This window comes from Centroberyx affinis, unplaced genomic scaffold (genome assembly GCF_046629955.1).
Source record: "Centroberyx affinis isolate AG114_WGS23_722 - 3 ecotype Tasmania unplaced genomic scaffold, CSIRO-AGI_Caff_v1 ptg001851l_1, whole genome shotgun sequence".
Lineage (NCBI taxonomy): Eukaryota > Metazoa > Chordata > Actinopteri > Beryciformes > Berycidae > Centroberyx > Centroberyx affinis.
Window position 1 is genome coordinate 131,203 of NW_027280230.1, and position 23,157 is coordinate 154,359.

Sequence of the window (23,157 nt, forward strand, 5' to 3'; positions counted from 1 at the left end):
AATGAAAATTTCTGCTCTGTTGACAATCTAACAGTTAGTGGGGACTGCACTGTCTAGACAGTAAGTAAACAGGTCTGCAGCAAATAAACGTACCTGTCCAGGGAGCGGGAGGTGAGTTCATCTCCTGCGACGCTGAGGGGGAGGTAGAGCTCCATGGCATCATCGACAGCTGTGCATGGGGAGGAGGTGGGCAGGTAGACAGCGGTCCACAGCTGTAACGCCCGTGTGTGGCACACTGGCTGCAGCACCTGCAGACAAACAGTGACAAGGACAATCTCAGGAGGTCAATATAATAATAATAATAATGCCTATTACACTATTACTACTGTCCTACTAGTGCTAGGGCAGCCTACTACAACTGTCCACATCTATACTTTTCTTTGTTAGAGGAGATCACTTCACACAGAAGTTATAGAAGCAAGCCTGTCCTTAAAAAGTCCTCAGTTCAAATCCTTCGATCAGAAAGACAGTTTGGGGACTAATCTGCTAACTTCAGTCCATGGTTCTTAAATGCCACTGTACTCATAAGCAAGACACCTTACCCCTCACCAATTGAGCGGCTCGGTGGCCAGCAGTACGAGGCAATAGTTGTAATGTGCATCTTCCAAGTGGTAGTGTGTATTAGCTCTGCTGAAAAATAGCAAGAACACAATATAGACAGGTATAAAAAGTGGTAGGTACCATGTCATGACTAGGGATGTAGAGGAAGTTCTGGAAGTTCTTGTTCCCGGTGCGAAGCAGGGACCAGACAGAACAGGTGCGTTTATAGATGTTTCGTGCCTCCCTCTCCCGAGCGTTGTTACACAGGAACGTGCCGTAAAGACATGAGTACGTGTGCTGCACCAGCTTGACCTGGACCACAGGGAAGACAAAACATAAGGAACCCTTTGATATTCTTTATCATTTGTATAGCACACTCCCTTTCAATGCAACAGCTGATTCATCTTAAAGATTACCATCTGACATAAAGTTTAGCTGACATAAAACTAATGGATAGTTGTGGTCCTCAGTTCTGATTGGCTGAGGGACGTTCAAGGCCAGATGTAACGCACACCTTTAACTGCGTAACTGTGTCAATCTAAATATTAACTACTATGCTAACAGAAAATACCACTCCTAACTACTCATACCACCACTTATGTTAGCAGTGGTTCAAGGACTATATTGCTAGGCAATAAAATAACATTTTATTATTGATACATTTAAAAAAATATTTGTGGTCCATTTTATAAATGTGTGGCTTCATGTTGCCTAACAACGCCTCTCTCTCCTGGCTTATTGCTCACTGGAAAATGTGTACTGTCATTACTAGAGTGTCAGAGAGAGGTCTACTGCGACTATGAGAGCGTATACATAAAAGACAGATTTGTAAAACAGACCAGCCACCTACCAGAAAGGCCTCGTTGAACTCAAAGAGGCAGGGGAACTGTTTGAGCAGCTGGTGAACACAGTCCAGCCACTGCAGGAAGACGGGACACTGCTCGCTCACGTCGTCAGTGTTCTCCTGGTGGCCGCAGCGGTCCCCAAACTTATGACCGTAGTCCAACCACTCAGTCTCCACCAGCACCTGGAAACCCTGTGGACGTGTGCAAAGTCAGTGTTGGATGCACATTTCACAGAGCAATGTTAAAGTCAAACAAAAGCTATGCATAAAACTACATTTTACAACCAGAAAATGACTAGTTTACCGGGGTATTTTGGATGATAAGCAGTATCTTAATCTAAATTGTATCAACATACTGCACTGTAGACTCCCACCTCTAATGTCCTGTAGAAGGGGTCCAGCAGGATCTTGGAGAGGGCCACAATCTGGGGGGTGCGGTCCCACCCGTCCGAACAGTGCACCAGGACAGGACGGCCCTCCCTCTCCACCGCGGAGCACACCAGAGTGGCTGCCTTTAGCATGACGGACAGGTGCTGCAGCCAACGAGTGCTCTCCAGTGCTGAAAGCCAGCTGGACACATCAGATCGGATCGATTAGATTACTACAAAATCTAGAAAGAACCCCTCCCTATTGATGACATGTTCCAGAGCCTAGATATACATATAACAGGCTGGATAACACCATACAGCCCTGGTTAACTTGGGGTTAACTCAGATTGAGTGACCTGAGGTAAACTTGGGGCCGAGAGGCTGAGGAGGGGAGAGCCCCTGACCTATATCTCTGGAGGCCCCCCTGTGTCATTACACGCCTCTGTCAGAATACCAGGAGAAACAAGGCCCAAAATAACAAGATGTGACGTCACACAGGACATTTCAGCTGCCATGTCAATATAGCCACACATGCAGGGGACACATACACAGTGATGTAAACATACTAGTAAACAAACACAGACAGCTGGGACACTGGAAGCAGACATGTAAACAGACACATACACGCTGACGCTCACTGAAACACACACACACACAGACTGAGTGTACAGACAGACAGCTGGCCAGCCCAGCAGGAACAGGGCTGGATGGTGGCTGTGATCCCCTCTCTGTGTGGTGTAGCCTTACTGAGGGGTGAAGCCACGAAGGGGGGAGAGAGGGAAAGTGAGGCAAATGAGGGTGGAGCCGATCAGAGAGAAAGGTCAAACGCATCGACTTACTTTCCCGGGTCCGGGATCTGGCTGCAGACGGTTCTCAGGGCCTGGAAGCTGTTCCGGATGGCATGGATGTTGGCCATGCCCATGAACATCACCTCACAGTTGGGGTAGTACTCTAAACACAAACAAACATAAACAACACTGAATAAAGGTCACAGGGCATGCTAGGCAAAGAGCGAAGAGATTACTGTGTAAGACAGAGCATCTATTGTGATGTTTTTTCGCAATAAAAAAATGTGACTATACTAATACTTATCGTGGGGGGGAAAAAAAAGAATCACAATATTACATTTTATTCTACAGTAGTAATCACAAATGAGACGGCTTGCCCATCACAATTTCATAAGATCTCCATCCGAATTATATTATTTACACTTTGCAATAACATTTGTAAATTGTTGTTTATATTCTAGCAAGCCATTGCTAGAAAGATTTGTGGCTCAGAAATAAACATAATTCTGCACAGTCATACTTCGTTGTCATTGAACTTTTATTTATTACATTATCGAATCATGAGCCCCAAATCGCGTATGAATCGTGATACAAATCGTACCATGAGATAAGCATATCGTCCCATCCCTAGATCTTAGCATCAATGAGATAAGCACGATGCATTAATCAGAACTGAACCTAATCATAAATAGGCTTGGTAGAGACTGGCAGAAACAGCAGTTTGTTGCGGATGTGGGGAGACACTGACCCTCACATTCGCAGCCTCCGCCCTTGGCTCGGTTGGCCACTGCAGCGGTGTAGGAGCGAGCGTCCAGGATCAGCAGCTTCTGTGGCACAGTGTTGTCATCGGAGCCAGAGCCTCCTGTCAGCGAGGAGTCTGGGAGATACAGACGGGAGGACGGAGAAAGGTGAATTCATGGTAACGCGTGGGCAGAGTTAAAAAGGATGGAACATGTGGGGAAGAGGGAGTTAAAGTGTGAAAGGGGAAGGAGGGTAAACAGAGAAGCGCTAGGGACGTGATTAACGGTACTGACTCCATTTGTCCCCTACGGAAAATCAATATCTTGTCCCGATGACACAACCACAGTATTACAACTGGGAACGATCACTAGGCAGAACCCTCATTCTGGCCACCATGAAGAAAGACAAGTAATTACTCCAAGACTGGAACAGAGCTACTGCCCACTCCACTCAATCAGTGTTGTGCTGCCACTTACTTTCCAGCATGTTGATGTGTGCCCAGTGACAGTGTAGCATTTAAGATACTTGACTCTGGGACATGCGCCCCTGCTGGTCTAGGACTCCAACCAGATTCTCCTGTGTCTCACCTATTTTACTTTTCTACTAGCTCAAAAAATGCCAAGGGGAATGGACAGCTTGAAGCATGTTTGCCAGGATACAGGAAAGTCATGTTAGTATCAATGTAGGTACCTTGACAAAGGCTCCTTGCAAGTTAAAATGTTTTGGTTAATTTATATATTCAGTATATATTTTATCTTTGCCTAGCCATGTTTAAATAAAGGCTTTTTAACTTATTTGCGACTTCGAGTCCCTCGTCTCTACAAGGTTGCCTTCTCTACAGTTCCAAAAAACAAAATTCCTTGCGAATTTGGTTCTCTGCGTGACCAATTGCCCATTCTGAGAGGCACCTGTGCGTTTTGCAAATGGACTATAAAACCACCGAGGCAGAGATCCTTCATTTCATTCTTCTTTAAATGTTGATAATCTATGTTCTATGAAAATGGACAGTCTTATTTTGTGTGTACACTTTGTGCCTCAGAAATGTCAAGACAGACTTGGGCACAGTTGTGTGGCAAGCTTTTGTTCTCCAATTTGCAATCATGTCATTTGCAAACAAAGGCTTAAAGAGAAGAAAAGCTCATTTCCTAACTGGGAACATGTAAACAATGCAGAAAATAAAAGCGCAGTTGTGATTTAAGCCTAATTAATCTGCTCTAAATTGATGACAATCTAGTCGCTGACCAACCGCAATGTATTCAGGCATAATTGAAAATGGCGTATTCCTAGGCACTTTTATTATTTTTAGATTCATTATTTGTTGCTAGTTCTCATGAACCTAATTGGGTTCAGTTTGGAGGTAGGGAAAATTAATAAGCTACAGCCACTCAAGCAAATCCATAAATACTTTTTTCTTTTTGAGTCACAAGGACAAAAAAGCGAATGTTAGGACATTTCCACAAATACTTGACTAAGCTTGAAAGCATTCATGAGAGGTAATGAAGTGTGCAGAATCAGATATAGATCAAACTAGAAGGGCACTCGTAGAGCGCAGACCTCTGCCAAGGTTTGTGCTAGTATTGCTTGTTCGTGAGTCGGATCCGGATCCGCTCCAAAATTTAATGAGTTCTTCCTTGGCCCATGCTACACCCTTCCACGAAGTTTCATGAAAATTGGGCCAGCAGTTTTTCCGTAATCCTGCTAACAGACAAACAGACAAACAAACAAACGGCACTGAAAACATAACCTCCTTGGCGGAGGTAACTATTGCTTTACCAAAATCACTATCTGAGGAGTCGGGGCCGTCCCCACGGGGTCGGCAGGCTGGTGCTCCGCAGGTAACCCTGGCCCCCGGGTCCATCTGACAGGCCTTGGCGATGGAGGTCACCAGGTACTCATCCTCTGTGTTCCTCCAGCCCCACCAGCTAATCTCAGGCTGGCTGCAACGGGCAATCACCGCCCCGTTCCTCTGGTGCCTGGGATCCAAGGTGACAGTCAAAAGAAAGAGATGATTCCTAACATTTACAGTTATTAATCAACTCTAAATAATAAACAGGGAAAACAGTCTTGTGTCATTTGAAAAGACAGATAATACTGTATGTGCGCATATGTCACCCACCTGTAGACTACCACTGGGATCCTCTTCCAGGACCTGAAGGAAGCCACACTCTCCAGCTCCTTGTCAGTGATCCATACTGGGACCAGCAGCTTCTGGGGGTAGCTGGAGCACAGCCTGGAGAGAGGAAGGACAGGAGGCATGATTTTACACATAGGAGGAACAACAAGGGGGAAAAAAATGCTGTTTATAATACTGATTATCCAGCCAGTAAATTAGGCCAACTTCAGCTAAGTGTGTAAGGAAGAGGGTCTTTTGTTGTGCTGAAAGCCAGACAAAATGGGGCTCTGAACTGCAGCAAACACACAGATGTACTGAGACGTACCCCAAATGTCCTGCTTTTTAGGGTCACTATCGTATCCTGAATTTGTTCTGTAACATGTATAACCCTCAGCCACCATCCTGATATCTTCTCTGCTTTGGGCGCTATTGCCTCACTCCATCTGTCTCTCGTCTCCTCCTCTCCTACGATACTCTCTCCTTTCTCTATTCACCTGCAGACTGTCTTTTAGCAATCCAGGAGGGAGGGAGGGAGAGTGAGAGAGAGAGTGAGAGAGAGAGTGAGAGAGTGAACTACTGTGCTGAGTCATGGGCCTCAGCAGGCTGTGGCTTGTTTAATTAGCCAGTTGTCCTGTGTGTCTGTCTCCCTCAGCAGGATGCTCTCTCTTAGGTGTTCAGGGCAGACTGCCCTTTTTTTCTGTCGCATTTATTTACCCAGACAGCAAAGGAGACACAAGGGCCTGATACACATGTACATACACACACACCTAGTACACCGCATTATTTGTGCTTGGGTAAGTGCTACAATGTATTTATTTCTGTGTGTGTGTTAAGGACTGGGCATAGTAAGAGCACTGCTGGTCTGAGAGGTCAGACAGGGGAGCAGCATGCAAGGACACACACGCAGACACACACACACCCTTGTGTGCCAGTATTTGGGAGGGCATTCAACTTTCTTTCATTCCCTAAAGCCTAACCTCACTACTATGTGCCCAAATGTAACCATAATCCAGCACAAATTCAAATGTCTGTTTCCCCACAGATGTCTGACACATAAGTGACTACTTTTCCAGGTTTTTTATTCCAGTCTTGTACAGATATTTGGACCCCACAAGACAGTACAACACAGTACAGAGACGTGCAAGTATGCACACAAGCTGTCCTTCAGACAATCTGTTCAGTCTGGCGACATTGGGGTGACATTGTTTCTAGTCCTGCATGATTGCAGCCCTGCTCCCTCTCAGAGCCATCATACTGCTCTTTGAACACTGTCACTCACCCTTCACTTACTAAAAAAATGTTCTGACACTTTGCAGTTATTGTACTGCTGTCTACACAGAGAGTGTCTTGCTGTTTATGGTAAAGAGGATGGGCCTGTGACATACTTGAAGTTGCAGTTGATGTCTGACACTCTCCAGGCGTTCTGAGTGTCGAAGCCCATTCTCTTGACCTCCATTTCCATCCTCTGCCGCACATGATCACCTGCACACACACGGGGAAGACAGAGCATGAGCGAGGGAGGTCTAAATGCAAGAAAAATAAGCAATCTCAGAAGTCTAATTGTTCTTGCTGCTCTGTGTATGTCTTGTATGTCGTGTGTGTGCGGACCTGGGCGACAGAGGTGAACGTGCTGGTCCTCGTCGTCGGCGTTGCCTCCCAGACACCAGGCGTGGTAGGCGAGGGCGAACAGATCCTCCAGCCGTGACGGGTGAGCTATAGCCCGGTTCAGGCGCTTCACCCACTCCTGGCACTGCTTGAACGTTGCAAAGTGGCATCTGTGGAGAGCCCAATATGTGCAGATTAGGAAGAATAGTGGGATCCGACAACAAAGTGTCTTCATGTGTTGGGGCTCAGGAGGAAAAACAAGGAAAACAAACTGATTCAGATGTTGAGTGTTTCCCCCCGCCTTCAAACAGGGGTAATAATGTGGGTGCTTAATGATGAGGAACCAAGCTTCCCCTGGCACATCTGCTGCTGGGACTCTAAAGCCTTTGAATTCCACGAGTTGGGAACGCTTCAGATGTCTGCGAGCAGATGAGGATTTCAGTCCGCTTTATGAAATGCAAGTGGGCTTTGTTCTTTGTTGCTTTAAACTGTGTTTTTTTTAAACAAGTGAAAGCTAGCTTTGTGCTGGTTATATGCTTGCCAGCTGCAAGCATGGCAAATGAAAATATAACAATGATGAGAGATGAGAAATAATGAGATCACCAATAGCTCACTGCTACAACTTGACTAATGATATTACTAACTTACACTTAGCAAGGCCTACTACAGTAAAGTTACATTCTCAACAATGGATTGAGCCCACTTCTAACAAAGAAGTCTAACAAACAATATCGAGGATGGAGGAAACATAGGAGTTAATTTGAAAGAAAAAAAAAGAAAAATCAAAAAACAACAACAAAACAATAACACAAACCCCATGTTTCTATCATGTATAGTGCAAAAGTTATAATGATCACAGCTCAGCATATTCAAGTGAAATGACCCAATTAATTCCATTGCTGCCTGTAATCAAAGTGTGGTCGTTTTCATGCTACAGTGTAATACGCAGATATCTAGGTGTATCTTCAAAAGTATTCACTGCAAGTATACAAAGCATTACATCATTCTTTTCAGCTTTTCAACCCATATTTCAATAATATATATGGACAAACCAATTTTACCTCTGAAAACCAATGAAAGAAAAAATGAAAAAAATAAAGTTGGATTATAGTTTGTTTTCCTGCTTATACAATAATATAAGAGAAAAATCATAAGCTCAAAGGTAGCAAAAAAAACTAAAGACAAAAACACTAAGACTGCCTAGCTTTGCAGAAATAAAATCATTGCTGATGATATCTCTGTTATCCTGGTAACGCCTGAGCATCAGAATAATATCTGGGGCACAACAACTTTCAACTCTTAGTAAACATGAAATGAATGCAATGAAAACAGCAAAAACCTTATAAACAACCTAGCAATATTGTAGTTTTCTAGAACCAAAAATAGATAAACGTTAGCAAGCTAATGTTATACTAGCAAGCATTACTGTCATTAGTACTGCCTCCTTGATATTGCCTCCAACAATGTCAAGATTATTATCTGGCTCAGACTGGAGGCTATAGCCTACTTTACGCAGGCAGGCAGGCATAGCTACAAGTGTTGAACTGGGAAGACACAAGACACTCCATCACCGCCAACGTAATTAAATAATTTCAGAGCGCACAGGCAGGGACAGAGAACCTGAACACTATTGTTATATACTATTGAGTATTGTTAACATCATTACATTTCTGTTTGTGCAATTCATTGTGACAACCAAGTTGTGAAAAGCAATTTTTACATCTGGAAATATTGATCAGTGCATTAGTGTAGGACAGTGATCGAAGCTGGGTGTTTAAGCCCGGCATTGTGTGATATAAATGGCCCAGACAGTCAGAATCGAGCCATTGTATAATTCAGTAAAAGCACTGTTTTTGCTCTGCTTTACAACAGTATCAACCTGTCAGCAGAGTTAATATGATGACTTGAGTGGGTAAGTGAAGTGCTCTCCTTACCTGACAACTTTTGAGTCCTTGCAGATGATGTGCAGCTGGAACATATCTCTGCTCTCCACACTCTCTATCAACCTGAGAGGCACCTGTAGGGGGAGACAGAGAGCACACGTGATCAGGCTGACAGGCCTCATTCGGAGCAGACGGCACATCTGTAAAGAGCTTTAATACCCATACCACCCCCTGGTCTAGACATGGGCACAACACAGCTTCTACCTCACTGTGGAGGAGAAAGAGGCCCGCTGTATTATATTAACCCTTTCTATCCTTAGTTCTGTTAAGTATGAGAAGGCACACCAACCAACAGCTACAACCCTGGCTACTAGGTCCACTGGATTGGTTATTCTGCTTTTTCTGCTCTGCTTTGCACAAACCTGAAGTGGAAGCTTTTAAGTGATATTGTGGACTATGGTGTTAATAATGGCACTCCAAAGAGTTACAAAATCATCCACCAAGCTTGATCTTTGGCCTAGCTCTTCAGCAAGAGCACAAAGTGCACCTTGTATGACTCACAAAACAACACCCATTTCATGCGATATAATGGAGAATGACTTTCGCAGTATAAAGTGCACATAGTGGCACCGTAAATAAAGGAGACAGTTTATCTTACAGTTTCTACAGCTGACTCGCTGCACCTACAATCGTGCAGCAAGGTGGCTTTAAAGGAAAATAGTAATACACGCAGAGTACTGAACGGTAAATTACAATTTGTCCATGGTGCACCTTAATCCTAGAGCAGTGTGAAGAACAGCTGAATGATTAAACCTGTCTAGACTGTGGCAGAGGGTGGCGTTTATCATATGGTACTCACAGATATCTCATTGTCCACACCTGGGTAGGTCTAAAACACAGTGACACCATGGAGCACACAGAGAGAGGGAGGGGGGGACACAAGACAGGAGGAAATGGAAAAAACTATTAAACCAAAATTCAAACACAAAAGGAAATGAAGAGTTAAAAGGAAGGAGAACATCAAAGAGGTTGAAAGATGAAAGAAAGCTGAGGCAGAGTGGATCACACAGTGTGCTACTTGTCACACATGACCAAGCCAAATGGAAATCATGGAGAGAAAGACAAACATGGACAGGGGCAAAGGGCAAGAAAACAGCTTAGAAGTAAGGGGATGTGCCGCAGGAAGGGGAGGTATGGGAGAGGGGTTGTGGCTTGCTGGCATTCATAGAGTTCATCTGTGCGGCTGACACCTTGAACTCAGTGCCCTAATCTGACACTCCTCTGGTAAGCAGAGCCAAGGTAAAGTGGCCTGCACATCCGGGTGTCAATGTACACTCTGAACAGATTTGTGCTCACTTTTTTTAGCTGGGTCTTTCTGGAAAAGATGACAGGGGTTTGGGAAGAAGAAGGAATTTCACTGCCAGTGAATGCAAACAATTGGCCTGTTTGTGTTTGAGCGAGGCCTGACGTCAGTAGGAGAGGGCTGCTGCACAGCAGTGCCAGCGGGGGCCGGGCCCGCGGAACCTGGATGTCACGTTAAACGTCTCCTGCCTGGAGATCAGAAGCCCCGCCACTGCTGTGGTGCGAGCCCGGTGCAAACAACTTCATGCCAACTTAGAGGGGATCCAGTAGCCCGCTAAGCTGGGATATGACTAACAGGAGTTTATAGCTACCTCATGTAAAATACTACTAGGTTTATTTGCCAAAATGTGTTGTATAAAATTTATATGGGGGAAAGGGAAAAGACTTCCTGTGTTCAGACTAAACGCATCGCCTCCTCAGCATGCTATTGGTTTCTCTAGTGGCGTGGCACAGGAGCTGTTGTGATCACACTGACCTCTTGCCTTTTAGACCAAACTGAGGCTCTACTTTTGTGGTTCTTCCAGACTCCTGTATGTTTATTGTCTGTTATGTGTACTTACATTGATGACAGAGTCCTTGAACTTAATGTGGAGCCTGTAGTTAGAAATGGCGATGATGGCTTCATCCGCATGGCCGAGATACTCCACCCCTTCCCCCTGAAGAGCTGGGAACGGCACCTATAGGGACACAAAACAAGCAGATTGTTGAAATGCACTACAGAAACATTATACCAACACTTTCCATGTTGCTCCTTATTCTCAGGCTTTATTGTGTCTACTGGAATTATATAATCATAACATCTACAGTTCTATATTTGAAGCTCTCAAAGTCGTCTAGGCAAGGCAAGGCAAACTTTATTTATATAGCACATTTCATACACAAGGCAAATACAATGTGCTTCACATAAAACAGAAAAAATACATAAAATGACATTAAAAATGAAAAGAAAGAAAGATGTTGAGCAGTCACTCTCACACTAGTGACACCTCTGGTCAGCAAGTATAACTTCTCTGAGAGTGACTCCCTCAATTTTTTCTCTCAAAAAGGAAATCAATTTATATGAGATCTTGAAGGATTCTTCGAAGGATTCTTCGAAAGAGCCTAGAGTCTTTCCAGTGGTCTTACCCCACCCTATAGGCAGGCCCCACAGCCCCTATAGGACTTATAAATGTTCTTGTAGAACAATACACAGATCATCTAAACAATTACAATTATAAACTTTAAGAAATCCTTCAATTCTCAATACAGGTTTGAGGATCCCATCAGAGCAGATAAACTACTCACCAGAGTTCCTCTAGACTCCTGTTGGGATCCTGTTCGTGATGCCAATTTATGAATAATTTTGCATAAAATATAAGCTGTTTTTTTATGAAAATTGCTGAAGATCTCCATACCAATCTCTGCTCATCTCAGTAAAAGACCATCTTAACTAGGCACAATTACTAATAGCTAAAGTTCATGCTTGCACCATTGAAATAGGGGACTGTAACTGCCTGCTAGCAGCTAAAGTCAGGGCGAGAGTTGGCTTGAGTAGACAGAACCTGGACTAGCAGACTGAGTGTCCCACCATTACAGAGATCTGAGAGAGGGGACATGGGGGGGGGAAACACTGTGCATGTGTAGCAATCCAATTAGCATGTAGTGGTATTATAGAAGGATCTTTGTGAGCGCAGGGGCTTGTCGTTGAGCCTGAGCGAGCAGGCAGACAAGAGGGCGGGCTGGGAGGGAGACCATCTACATGAGTGCTGACGGTACAGTGAGGGCTCTCAAACTGTCCATTAACATTCCTAGTTGTGCCCATTTTAATACAGGCGCAGCCTCGCCCAGGCTCTGGCTGGAACGAGACCCCTGCATTAAGATAATTGGTTCCCATCAGAGGATAATAGAACACATTTTTCATTTCATTCTGAGGCAGGGCATTAGCTGCTTAAAAAGCCGACCACGTGGAAGAGACACACAGCCGCAGTTGCCAACTTCTAAACGATGTCTCAATTCATATAAAATGGGAGCATCCTACCCAAAGCAAGCCAAACAACCCCGCACTAACCAATCCACTATGGTTCAGCAAATGTAATTCGGCTCTTTACCGCTTCTTACTCAAGACATTTTAATTAAGAGTGACAAACAAGGCTATCCTTCAATTCAGTGAACTGGAGAGTAACATCTTTACTGTGACTGCTGTTGACCAGTGGGACTTAATGCTATGAAATTGTGTGGAGAGCCAAAATCATTTTCAAAAGACATGCATAAAACACTCTTCCTGTTGACTGATGAGAACAGAAAAGCATGATGGGAGATAAATTACCACTCAAACATCACTGTCTCTCATCTGGCAAATTGAGGATCACGTCTAGCCCACTCATTCCTTACTTAGACTCCCTTGTTCCACTGCTCTAACTTCAGTTTCTCTCAGTCATCACTTCTACTTGATCGCCTGCTAGCACTAATGTTAGGTTTGGTTGCTTTACTGTAATCCGTCATTGGGGACAACAAGGTGCCATACAGGCCTAGTCATTCAATTCCTAATAGGGACACTAGAGTGTTGCCTAGAGACCGCATACTGCATTACCTCATCCTGCATTAGCATGCGCTGCTGAGTCACGAAGAGGAGGACCCACTGATGCATGTTAAAAGAGGGCATGCAGCAGGGCAGATGGGGGATTATGGTAAGATGTCAGAAAAGCAGGCCTACTTGAAACATCATTAGCCAATGCATAATCACAGTAAAAAGCACAGCCTTACTGCACAGAAAACTGCAGGTTTTGGATGTGACTGAGTGACAGTCCTCTGAGTACAAGTCTCCCATTCAACATCTACTCAGCTTTCCTTTTATTTCTATAATCTAATACATACAGTAATAAAGTCTTCTTCTTTTTTTTTTATTTTTAAAATGGGAATATTCTCGTTTGATAAGTTGTCAAATGCTGTCAATGCATCAGAGCAGTGAAGGCTGGTGGCCCAGAGATTTCAGTATACATTGTGTGTACGAAAAAAAAACCCTTGACATTTATCACTGTCCCCAAGTGCCCAGACAGGATAGGACATGGCAGCGCTGCACCTGCTGTTGCTCATCTCCAAGTGAAAATGCCTGGGTGAGTGAGCCGGGACAGGGAGCATGACAAGTGAAAGGGTGCAGCTTAACTTGGGAAATGGAACATGTAGTACTCTGCAGTCAGTCACCAAGGTGAGCCAAATATAGGGGCACCTTGGACTAGGGTTTCTAAAAGACAGAATATTTAAAATTTAACTGGAAAATTCAGCATGAATTTAGAAACGTTTGAACTTTGGGGAACTTCTATCCACCTTAAAAGGTGTCAGTGACAGGCGAGGAGGCCTGATCAACAAGACTAAGGATGAGACTGACACTCATAAGAGCATAGCTGATAACTGTGTAGAAGTTGTTTACTGCTTATGACTCAAATAAGCTGTAGATATTGTTTCAAGGTGTAAAAGGGGAGACAGAGAGGCTGAATCATTATTGTATTATTTCCAACCCGTCATGAATCTGGGGATGGAGGCAATTCGCATTCAACATTGCCTTAACAGCAGTAGAAATGGCTGAATTAAGAATAGTATGCAGCAACTGAGTTCTGTTAACTATGAATTAAGTGGTTGCTAAAGTGCTGTACGTCTGTGTGCTGCTCCGCTGTGGAAGGAACTCAGCATGTCCTGCTGAGAGTGCCATAGTTAACATGCTGTGCAGCCGGGGAGCTGCATCAAGCAAGCTGTGTTCCAAAAGTAGGTGCATGAGTCACTGGCAGGCAGCTAGTGCAGCAGAAGATACTGTGTCACGTTTCCTCTGTGCAGCCTTCAGCAGTGCAAATAAAAAAAAGACAGAGAGGGAGGGTGAGCAAAAAGACCCGTGAATAACATTCTCTGACTTGGCTTGTGAGTCGTGACTTCCGGTCCAAGCAGCCTGCCTGCGAGCACAAGCACATGTGCGCGCGCACGCACAAATGCAAGCATGCACGCAGACGGGAGGCGAATGCAGAGCGGCGCGGCATTCAATATGGCGAGGTAGGGAATGCCCGTAATTTGCCTCCGGGAAAGATTTGGTAAGAGACATTCAGCTGTCAGCAAAACTACCAGGGGACGGCCAGCACACAAAGACAAATACAAAGGCAGAGAGAAAATGTGTGACTCCATGTGTGAAAGCAAGGGGGGCGGAGGGTAAAGGGAGGGGAAGCAAAGAGAAAGAGAGTAGAGAAACACAGAAAATGATGGGAGGCGCCTAAAATGAAAGCGATTTTAAAGTATTTAGTACAAAAACAGCTATGATGCGTCCTGCCTCCTGTGTGAGGAGACACTCAGATAAACAGCAGGATCATAAATAACTCCACTAGACAGTCTGCTGCAGATCCCAACTCCAGTCTCCAGACACTGCTTGGCAGGAAACAAAGAAATCTACCAGGACCTTTGACATGTGGGCATGGCTATTTATTTTGAAAAACTTAAACATGTTGATACCCCTGGCAGTTCACTGCAACCCGTAAACGCTATAGAAATTTAGACACTAAATATATACACATAGAGCCCCCCCCCTGGGCGTCGGCCAGCCCCTCCTTCCACTTCTCCTTTGTCCAGTTCTCCAGACAGAGGCATGCTGAGCTCCATTAACCACCAGACAGTCAGCAAGTGCAAACTTAGAAGCGTAGAGGCTACAATTTAAGTTGCCCATCACAATCTTGCCACTGGCATCTTCATCATGGAATGGAGTTACCAACCTTTCTCGCTTCAGTAACCTAAATGTTTTTTATCTTCCCAGTTTGTTTTTTTTTCTCCTCTATAATGGCTTGTGCTCATTGAGTGGAACAGGACAGGAATCAGGATAGTGCATTCCTCCGCAGCCCCCATATGCATAGACAGACCTCTAAAGTCAAATCTGAATTGAACCCATACAAGTAAATTCACCATGAAAGTGACTGACAGAGAACCAATCAAGGAGAGTCATCTTTGGCGGTGGATCATAAGAAGTAAAATGTCATTTCTGTTAATCACAGAAAAGTTGTAAAAGAATGTTTGGTTTCAATCACTGATACTGAGCCAAGGATAGTGTTGCATAAAAAAAACAGGATGGAATGCAATGTTTTTGGAAAACATGTATTCCTTATCTCCTTATCTCCTTCCTTACCTCATCTAGGGGGCAAATGGAGGATCTCATTTAGAATACAAGTGTTTTGGCTGATATAAGGTAAAATAATTAGCCTAATAAAATAGAATTACATTTGGAAACAGTGAAAACATGTTAAAATTATGCAATCTGATTTATTATGTTTTTGATTTTTGTGGTAAAAACACTGCAAAAAACACTCTAGAAAATGTTCAATGTAACTGTATAGTTATCTTCGATTATTGCCACACTCAGAAATCTGATAACTACTTCTAGAAAAGGACTGAGGGAAAGGAGAGAGTGAGGGTCTGAATATTTGATGCTATTTATGCATCTGATCACTGAGCAGATCCTCTGCATTAGTGTGGCCCATGTGATATCAGCACATATAACAACAACTACAGAAAGGCCTGAGCCAGATGTTCTTCAGATTATTACCTCCACAAATCTTGAGACAAGAGCTTCGAAAAACATCTTTCTACTTCCTGCTTTCAAATTTGTCCTTCTGTACTTCATAGGCCTTGTCTAAATGTGGGAATGCAGATTTTACAGATTATTTAACTCAGAGACCCTTATCTGACAAAATACTCAAGGCCATTTGTTCCTATTAAAGTCTGATGTATTACTGGTCGAGTGCGGGCAGCCGCCCTAATCTTTGCAAATGTCAGTGCCTCGTTACCCACCAAGTTGCCTAATTAACATTTTCCTCTGTTGAACACTGATAGAGGGTGGCTGAACGGATGATAAAAGTTGGTCTTCTCGTCCGGTCTCATCATCTCTCCTCCAGTCTCTGGCCCCAAGCCCGCCGAGTTGTGACTCTTGCAGTAATATCTTGGCAGTCAAAGGGGTGCCACTCTACACAATGGCGGCCTGAGCTTCACCAGGGTGCTGCAGAGGAATGCTCCAGTGCCACACCAGGAGCCTGGATTAAAGATGAGCTCACAGTCTGGCCAAGTGCCACACTCAGCCTTTTCACTAGCTCATGGTCGTCTAATCCACAGACAAATAGCTGGGTGTCAGAGCAGATGGAGCTGAGCTCTAGAGCGGTGGTAGTTAAGGGTTGATGAAAACTGTTGAGCTCACCTGAAGGCTCTCATCCTCCTTCACCAGCTCCTTCTGGGGGAACAGGTCCTTGGCCTTGATGTACTCCAGACTGGGAGGCCCCTCTTCACCCTGTCAGACACAAGCAACACAGAGGTGGTCAGATAATTCCCCTTTGCCATCAGGTCCGCAGAGCAGGATGGCACAGCTTATAACCTAGGATACATCTTAGAAAATACATGGCTTCTATCACAAATAAAAAAAACGGAGAAACACACAAAAGACAAATGACTAGTGAAAGTTAGTTTAACCACTGCAATGTCAAATCATGGGTCAGAATACTGGTAGGGCCATTGCAAAAAACTTCAATGAAAACAAACACAGCGGTCGACTAAGTACTCTTTCTAGAGTGTTCCTGAATTGAGCATTGATCAGTGTGGTTAGCCTCTGATGTAAGAGACAAGCCAGGTGGAATTTCACAATCCTAGCAAGCATATTCACAGGCATCACGTAGGAGGTTAAATATTGACCATGAGAGATCTAAAATTCACCTCAAATAGGAGGCACAAGACCTTGATTAAGGTCAATTCGGCAAGCTATTTTGTAGAAAGATCAATCTCACCATAATTTCATCCAATACAATTAATAATGGTGTTGTAGGAGGAGGTGCATTTTGTAATCCTGGTTGATTTGACCTTTGCAATCAGTTATTTCACATATCAAAGATAAACCGGGCACCTAATGCCAAGAGTTGTAGCCTTGGACATGGATTGCCACAGTCATGAGCAAACAAAGATACTGGAGCTTTGGAAAATATTTCACACACTTGATATTTTTTTGCATGTTTTCTCTACTGTGGCCATTTCTGATACCAATAAAGTTACTATTTTCTATATAAAAGATGGTCATGTAGACCTAATTTACAATCTCTAATGTTTCATTTCTAATGTAGCTGATGAGTATAAAGACCAATTTATAAGCCCTGAGAGGAGCCTTATCAAGTGCACACTGGTTCGCTGAAACAGGGCCACAACACCCCAAGAAGCAGTAACATGAAGAAGAGACGAACAGAGGGGGCAGTCATCCCTGTCCTTTTTGCTCACTTTCAAGTCATACAATTATCTGGAGAAAAAAAGACAAGGGCACAGGGTAATCAAATGATGAGTCTGAAGGGCATTTCCCTGCCCTTTGATCTTTGCCTAAAAGTCACCACTGAGGGTTTTTTCCCCCTCAGTAGACTTTTCTTCTTAATATCTTATCTTATACACATAGATTCTCTAAGGGTACAACTTGCTGACTGAATGTTTTTGTGTACAACTTTTTCATTCCATGAACCATACTTAAAATCAGTGTTACCAAAATAAAATCCCTCAGAGAAATGCAGTTGCTTTCAAATAAACCGCTCTTTATAGGCCTACAAACATGTACAAACATGACGAGTAAGAATTTTATAGATGAGATGCGGCAAAACTCAATAATTGGAAACCCTATCAGGTCTCATCTACCATATTCCTCCACCAGAGACACTTGGCTAAAAGCCAAGCCATCCCGGCTGTCTCAGCAGCAGTTGGCCAGCTCCCTCCCTCCATCCGTCACTGCCTCCACTCAGACTCTCGGGGGAGGGGGGGGGGCCTTATAGAAATCTTTGTGTGAAGTAAAAAGATGTGTGGCAATGTTGTGGCAGCCAGGGTACACATTTCACTACAAACATTGATGGCTAATGATGTCTACTCGGTTTTGATTATCTAGAGGAGTGAAGGTCTGGAATATATCCATAGGTTATGAGAAACAAAAAGCTTGGAAATGTAATTAATTTAATTTAATAGTTTTAATTTAACTTTAAGAAAAATGGCCTTTATCTGTGTGTAGGTGGGGGTCCTTTGGAGGCAAGCAGCAGATGCTACTGACTCAGTAACTGGTATCTACCTAACAACAGACAGTCTTCATCTCATCACAATATCATAAGCCATGGTGGGAAACCCCCTGATGGCGGATCATACAGACCTCCAACCATGTGAGTAGTCATTACATCTGTCATCCTCAGGTCTCAGCCAGTAATTAAACCACACGACAAGCATACCGCCCATTGGGCTGGCTGGTAACAGATGGAGACGACGTGCCAGCCATGGTAGCCCCTCCTCTCCAAATCACCAAACTTGTCGCCCATCTGATTTCAAAGGCATAGAGATCATAGATATATGATAGCCAAAGCACTAGGTATCAACTCCTGTGACAAAGATATGACATGAGGACTAACTTTGTTAACAGAAGATGAATAAATAGTCCCCATCTCTGGACTTGGCAATAAGGAAATGTCTTATTGCTGACAATTCATTGCTTCATATATCCTGGCTATCACAAGCCAAGCCAAATATCAAGCCAAACAAGAACATATGCAATCTGTCATACCTAAGCCAAGAAGTGGAGATGAAACACAAGACTGGCAATGCAACTGATGGGATGAGGACATAGAAGGTGTCAATACCTTAGGGATCCTTGTTTGTAATGAAAGCTTTGTAGGGGCGTGGGGGGTCAGTGTTTGGAAGAGTTTAATGGGATTAGTCACTACATAAGCCTAGTCTACCTGCTACTTCTACATTATAAATCGTAATAAAAGGCAGTTCTGATGGCAACCAGGGAGGTGGGTGTCAAGGCTGTGCCATACTGACAAGATGTCAACATTCCTAAGATGCACCAGCATAATTACTGTCTGGTATTATTATGAGCTCCATTTCCAAATGATGCCATTATGCTCCGGCTAATGCTGTGCCTCCATCTCCACGTAACAGGCACTCAAGGTATAAGTGAGGTGAAGGCTATTTTCTAACATAAGTAGCTAGAGTGAATGTGGTGACAGAATTAAATATTTCACCTGACCTTGACAAGAACAACAAAGCTGCCCACAAGACGTCCTTGTGAAATACTGCATTTGAACCTGTACTTTAATTCCAAGGAGCTACTTTAGTCTAGACTAAAAGCCTCAATCTCAGATTGGTAAACTTGTCTGAACTCGTCCAAATCTCTTTGCTGTGCAATCCCACTAATCTCCTGACCTTTGACCCGGGTCAGCCTCCAGCATGGACTGAATGATGAGGCAGCTGTGCATCATCAATTTCTCTACTTTCTTCTGAGACTGGGTGGACTGGGTGGACCATGACAGTGGCCATCAGTCAGAGGCGACCTGTGAGAGTCAGGTCATTACAGGTAGATCTCACACGGTTGCCGGGCAGTCTGAACACCAGCCTGCCATCCGGGCACCGACTCATTTGCTATTCTTGGGGAATAAAGTTTGCCGGGATGGGCCAGACAGAGGCCATAAATTACTGGAGAAGGTATCGGTATAGAGCCTCCCCCTCCAGAAATTCAATGCCAGTCACTAGAGAAGAGCATATACTCAACACACACACACACACACACACAGCTCCTAGGTCAATAGCCCATCAACTCCCCTGGTTCCCATTTTTCTTGGTCCTGCACTACTTGCTTGGTAGATGACTTGGCACCATTTGCTCAATTCTCTTATAAAGCAGCCTGATGTTGCACTCCTCTTAAGAGGCCTGCTAGAACAGAGTGTACTTTTAGGAGGGGAAAACGGCTGAGCAGAACTACTCTAGATGATGTTGAACTGCTCCATGAATCCATGACAGAGACGGAGTCTATATACACAGACAGGTGGGCTTAGACTGAGCTAAGCCATGACAAGCAAGCCATGACTTACCAAGATGAAACGTTAAAGAGACAAAAAAAGGACATAAAATGACAGGGGGTATAAAATATAGATTGAGTGGTGCCTGTGTTAGAGAGTACAGGCATAGCATCAGCGTAACAGTGCTAGGAGGAGGACTTTTAGCAGGTGGCACTGAAACCTGTCCTGCAGAACAACCCCTGATTACAGTCTGGTGATTTCAGCCACACAAGTCCCTTTGCATGATAGACATGAAAGACAGGACACAAAACTCTGTCATTAGATGTGCAAATAAACACTACAAGTGAGGCACTTTGTTTCTGTTTTTTTTTTATCCACTGCATGCTGTCCACAACCAGATACAATCAGCTTACAGAAGATTAAAGCAAAAGAAAAATGCTCTCGCTTCCAACGGAGACAGAAAGATGGAGAACAGCATGTCCTGTGCCCAACACGTTTTTGCTTCGTCACTGCTGAGAGCCCGCACACCCTCCCCCACCTTTGTCCAACAAGCAATCAAAATGCTGGATCTGATGGGTGCACACACACACACACACACACACACACACACACACACACACACACACACACACACACACACACACACACACACACACACACACACACACACACACACACACACACAGTTATTAAACAACAATTCGACAGCGCATAAATTCTCTTGATAACATACATTTTCATAATAGTGATACTGGTATCAACTGACTGGACTGGTCTGACATGAAAAAGTTAACACTGTACATCTGCAGGTAAAAAGAGGCTGGGCTCATTTCTAATTTGCTAAAACAATGCTCTGATCCTTTGGTGAAAGCATGTGTGTGAGGCGCTCTTCCAGGGATTACTGTCTGTATGTATGGAAAACAGAAAAAGACAGACAGTAGGACAGCAAGATACATTAGGTAGAGGAATTGAAAAAGACATTGGCACAGTCCTCATGAATAAGAGTCTGGTTGCCATGGATACAACAACCTCTCTTTTGAGGCAGAGAGCCTCTTCTTCTATAATGCCTTTGGAAACAATGTGCTGTCCTTACTCTCCAGATTATTTACTTAATCTGACAGGGGTTTTGTCCTAGAGTTGCCCAGATTAGAGAGCCGCTACGTGATGCAGAGGTGACCTCTTAAAATATGTAGAGGGCCTGCACATTCACTTCCACTTTGAAGGGTCTACTTATTTGCACAGTTTTGCTCATATTCACTGAGGCAGACACAGCTTGGCACATGGTCTAAAATGTGAAGCATGACCGCAAATAAGGTGTCAGGGAGTAACAATAGGACAGGGGTGGATGGAAACAGAAATAAAGAGGCAAAGAGCACATTGAAAGGATAGGACAGAATGAAAAGCTGCAGAGATGCCCGCCGATAAAGAGAAAGAGAGAGATTTGAACAAAGAGCAATCCAGACAAGGACGTTTTGAGAGCCGAGTTGGCCAGTGCAGCCTAACTAATGGGTCCAGATCAGGGATGGCAGAGTATGACGAATCATTCCAAACTCACTCATCTCTCCCCTGTGCACCCTCTTCCCCCTCCAACTATGTTAATATTTTATAGATCACCGTGTTCTAAATGAGCAGTCCCATTTTAGTTTTAAGACTGAGCCATACTCCAAGAGCTGGGAACATAAGCCTGGGCAGGGTTTTCTATAAGAAAAGAGCTTATATCTCTTGAATACAAAGATGTAGTAACACTCTGTTGTACACCGAGCAGTGAGTATGTCTTTCTCTATAAACATGTTTAAGATACCTGTTGCTCCCTGGGAACAAATTAACTAACCACCACCAGTTAGGATGAGGACATGCTGCAATGACCTGGTTAGGATTATACTGTATCAGTGCGCTGGGAGGAGCAAAGGCATACAAAGAAGCAAGGTAAATGTTTCAACAAAAACACAAACCAAGCTGACGGGTGACAGTTCAAGAGATTGAGACAGCTAAGCGAAATTAACAAGCAAGCTTATATCTTATAGCAGGATGAGTAAACACTACAGATAAAGTGAGTCCTGAATTTGGGCCCTAGAAACTGAGAACAGAGTCCAATGTGCCAGCTCAATTATTCCCTAGTTTCTCTTTAGTGCGATGGAAAGTTCATCCATTTATCATCTTGTTGCCCTTGAACCTCTATCAGGAGGCTGTGGTGATGACAGAGGCCGGCAGCACTGACTGAGCCACATACTGCCAGGATCTTGGGGGCGTTCCTCCCTCGGTGCCAGGCAGGGTGGCATAACCCAATATCAGAGCCATCACAGGTACAACAAGGGATGCAGACTAAAACACATCCCCAAAAAGCTACTGGCTCACGTTGCACTTCTGATTCATTTAGCCAGTAGGTATAATGGTATCTGAGTCATGGAAAAATCTTCACCAATTCAATTACGACTTTTTATAGTTCCATTTGGTGGATGCAACATATAGCAGAGGGAAACAAACATGCCATGTGGAGGATAGAAGAGACAGTAGCTGAAGATATGTTTTTTCCACAGCCGGAAAACAGCAGTGGTGATGATGCAAGACTAGGCACAACACTGCACCCCCTGTTTTACTTGGGAAGATTGAAAGAGCTGTGATCCACTGAGGTAACGGGGGACGTTGATTCTAAATTATAAAGACACTGATGCAGAAGGAGGACCGCCGACTCAGCTGGACCACAGGCAGTAAAACACATTAAAGTGAGATCATAAATTGTGTAATGCCTGGCCATGTCTAGAGAAAGGGCTAAGGAGAAGAGGACCAGGCAGCAATACTGTCCTTCATCCACCAGACAAACACCACAAGGTGTTCAAAGCACCTAATGAGTGTTCATGGCACTGAGAAAAATGAGAAATTGCAATGGAAATGAAAGGGGAGTTATCCAAAGATTAACTTCCATTCTTGCTGGGGTGAAAGGTTACAGCTAGTTGCAATAGTGTTAGCATTACCTTGCGTGATGCTAAAAAGTGAGGAATCCCTCACTAAACACTGTCTAGATAAGTTTGAATCTGTACAGTTGAATGGCTGTTGTACAACAGGCTGATTTTTGATAGTTTTCACTAGTGGTTAAGATTCCAAAATGCCATCTTTTA

The 23,157-nt window shown here is 43.9% G+C and overlaps 1 protein-coding gene across 1 annotated transcript in view; it reads right to left on the reverse strand.

Moving 5' to 3' along the window:
• The window catches only part of mtmr4 (myotubularin related protein 4), a 29,443-nt gene that overhangs the window by 4,960 nt on the left and 1,326 nt on the right, over positions 1–23,157 (reverse strand). Inside the window, exons 2-15 of the mRNA XM_071529910.1 lie at positions 16,438–16,527; positions 10,805–10,921; positions 9,742–9,771; positions 8,934–9,016; positions 7,003–7,169; positions 6,780–6,876; positions 5,398–5,511; positions 5,055–5,254; positions 3,289–3,417; positions 2,592–2,703; positions 1,759–1,954; positions 1,391–1,576; positions 682–852; positions 94–248 (exon numbers count right to left, since the gene is read on the reverse strand). Coding sequence (XP_071386011.1) covers positions 94–248; positions 682–852; positions 1,391–1,576; positions 1,759–1,954; positions 2,592–2,703; positions 3,289–3,417; positions 5,055–5,254; positions 5,398–5,511; positions 6,780–6,876; positions 7,003–7,169; positions 8,934–9,016; positions 9,742–9,771; positions 10,805–10,921; positions 16,438–16,527 — 1,847 coding nt within the window. The remainder of the gene's footprint in view (positions 1–93; positions 249–681; positions 853–1,390; positions 1,577–1,758; positions 1,955–2,591; positions 2,704–3,288; positions 3,418–5,054; positions 5,255–5,397; positions 5,512–6,779; positions 6,877–7,002; positions 7,170–8,933; positions 9,017–9,741; positions 9,772–10,804; positions 10,922–16,437; positions 16,528–23,157) is intronic.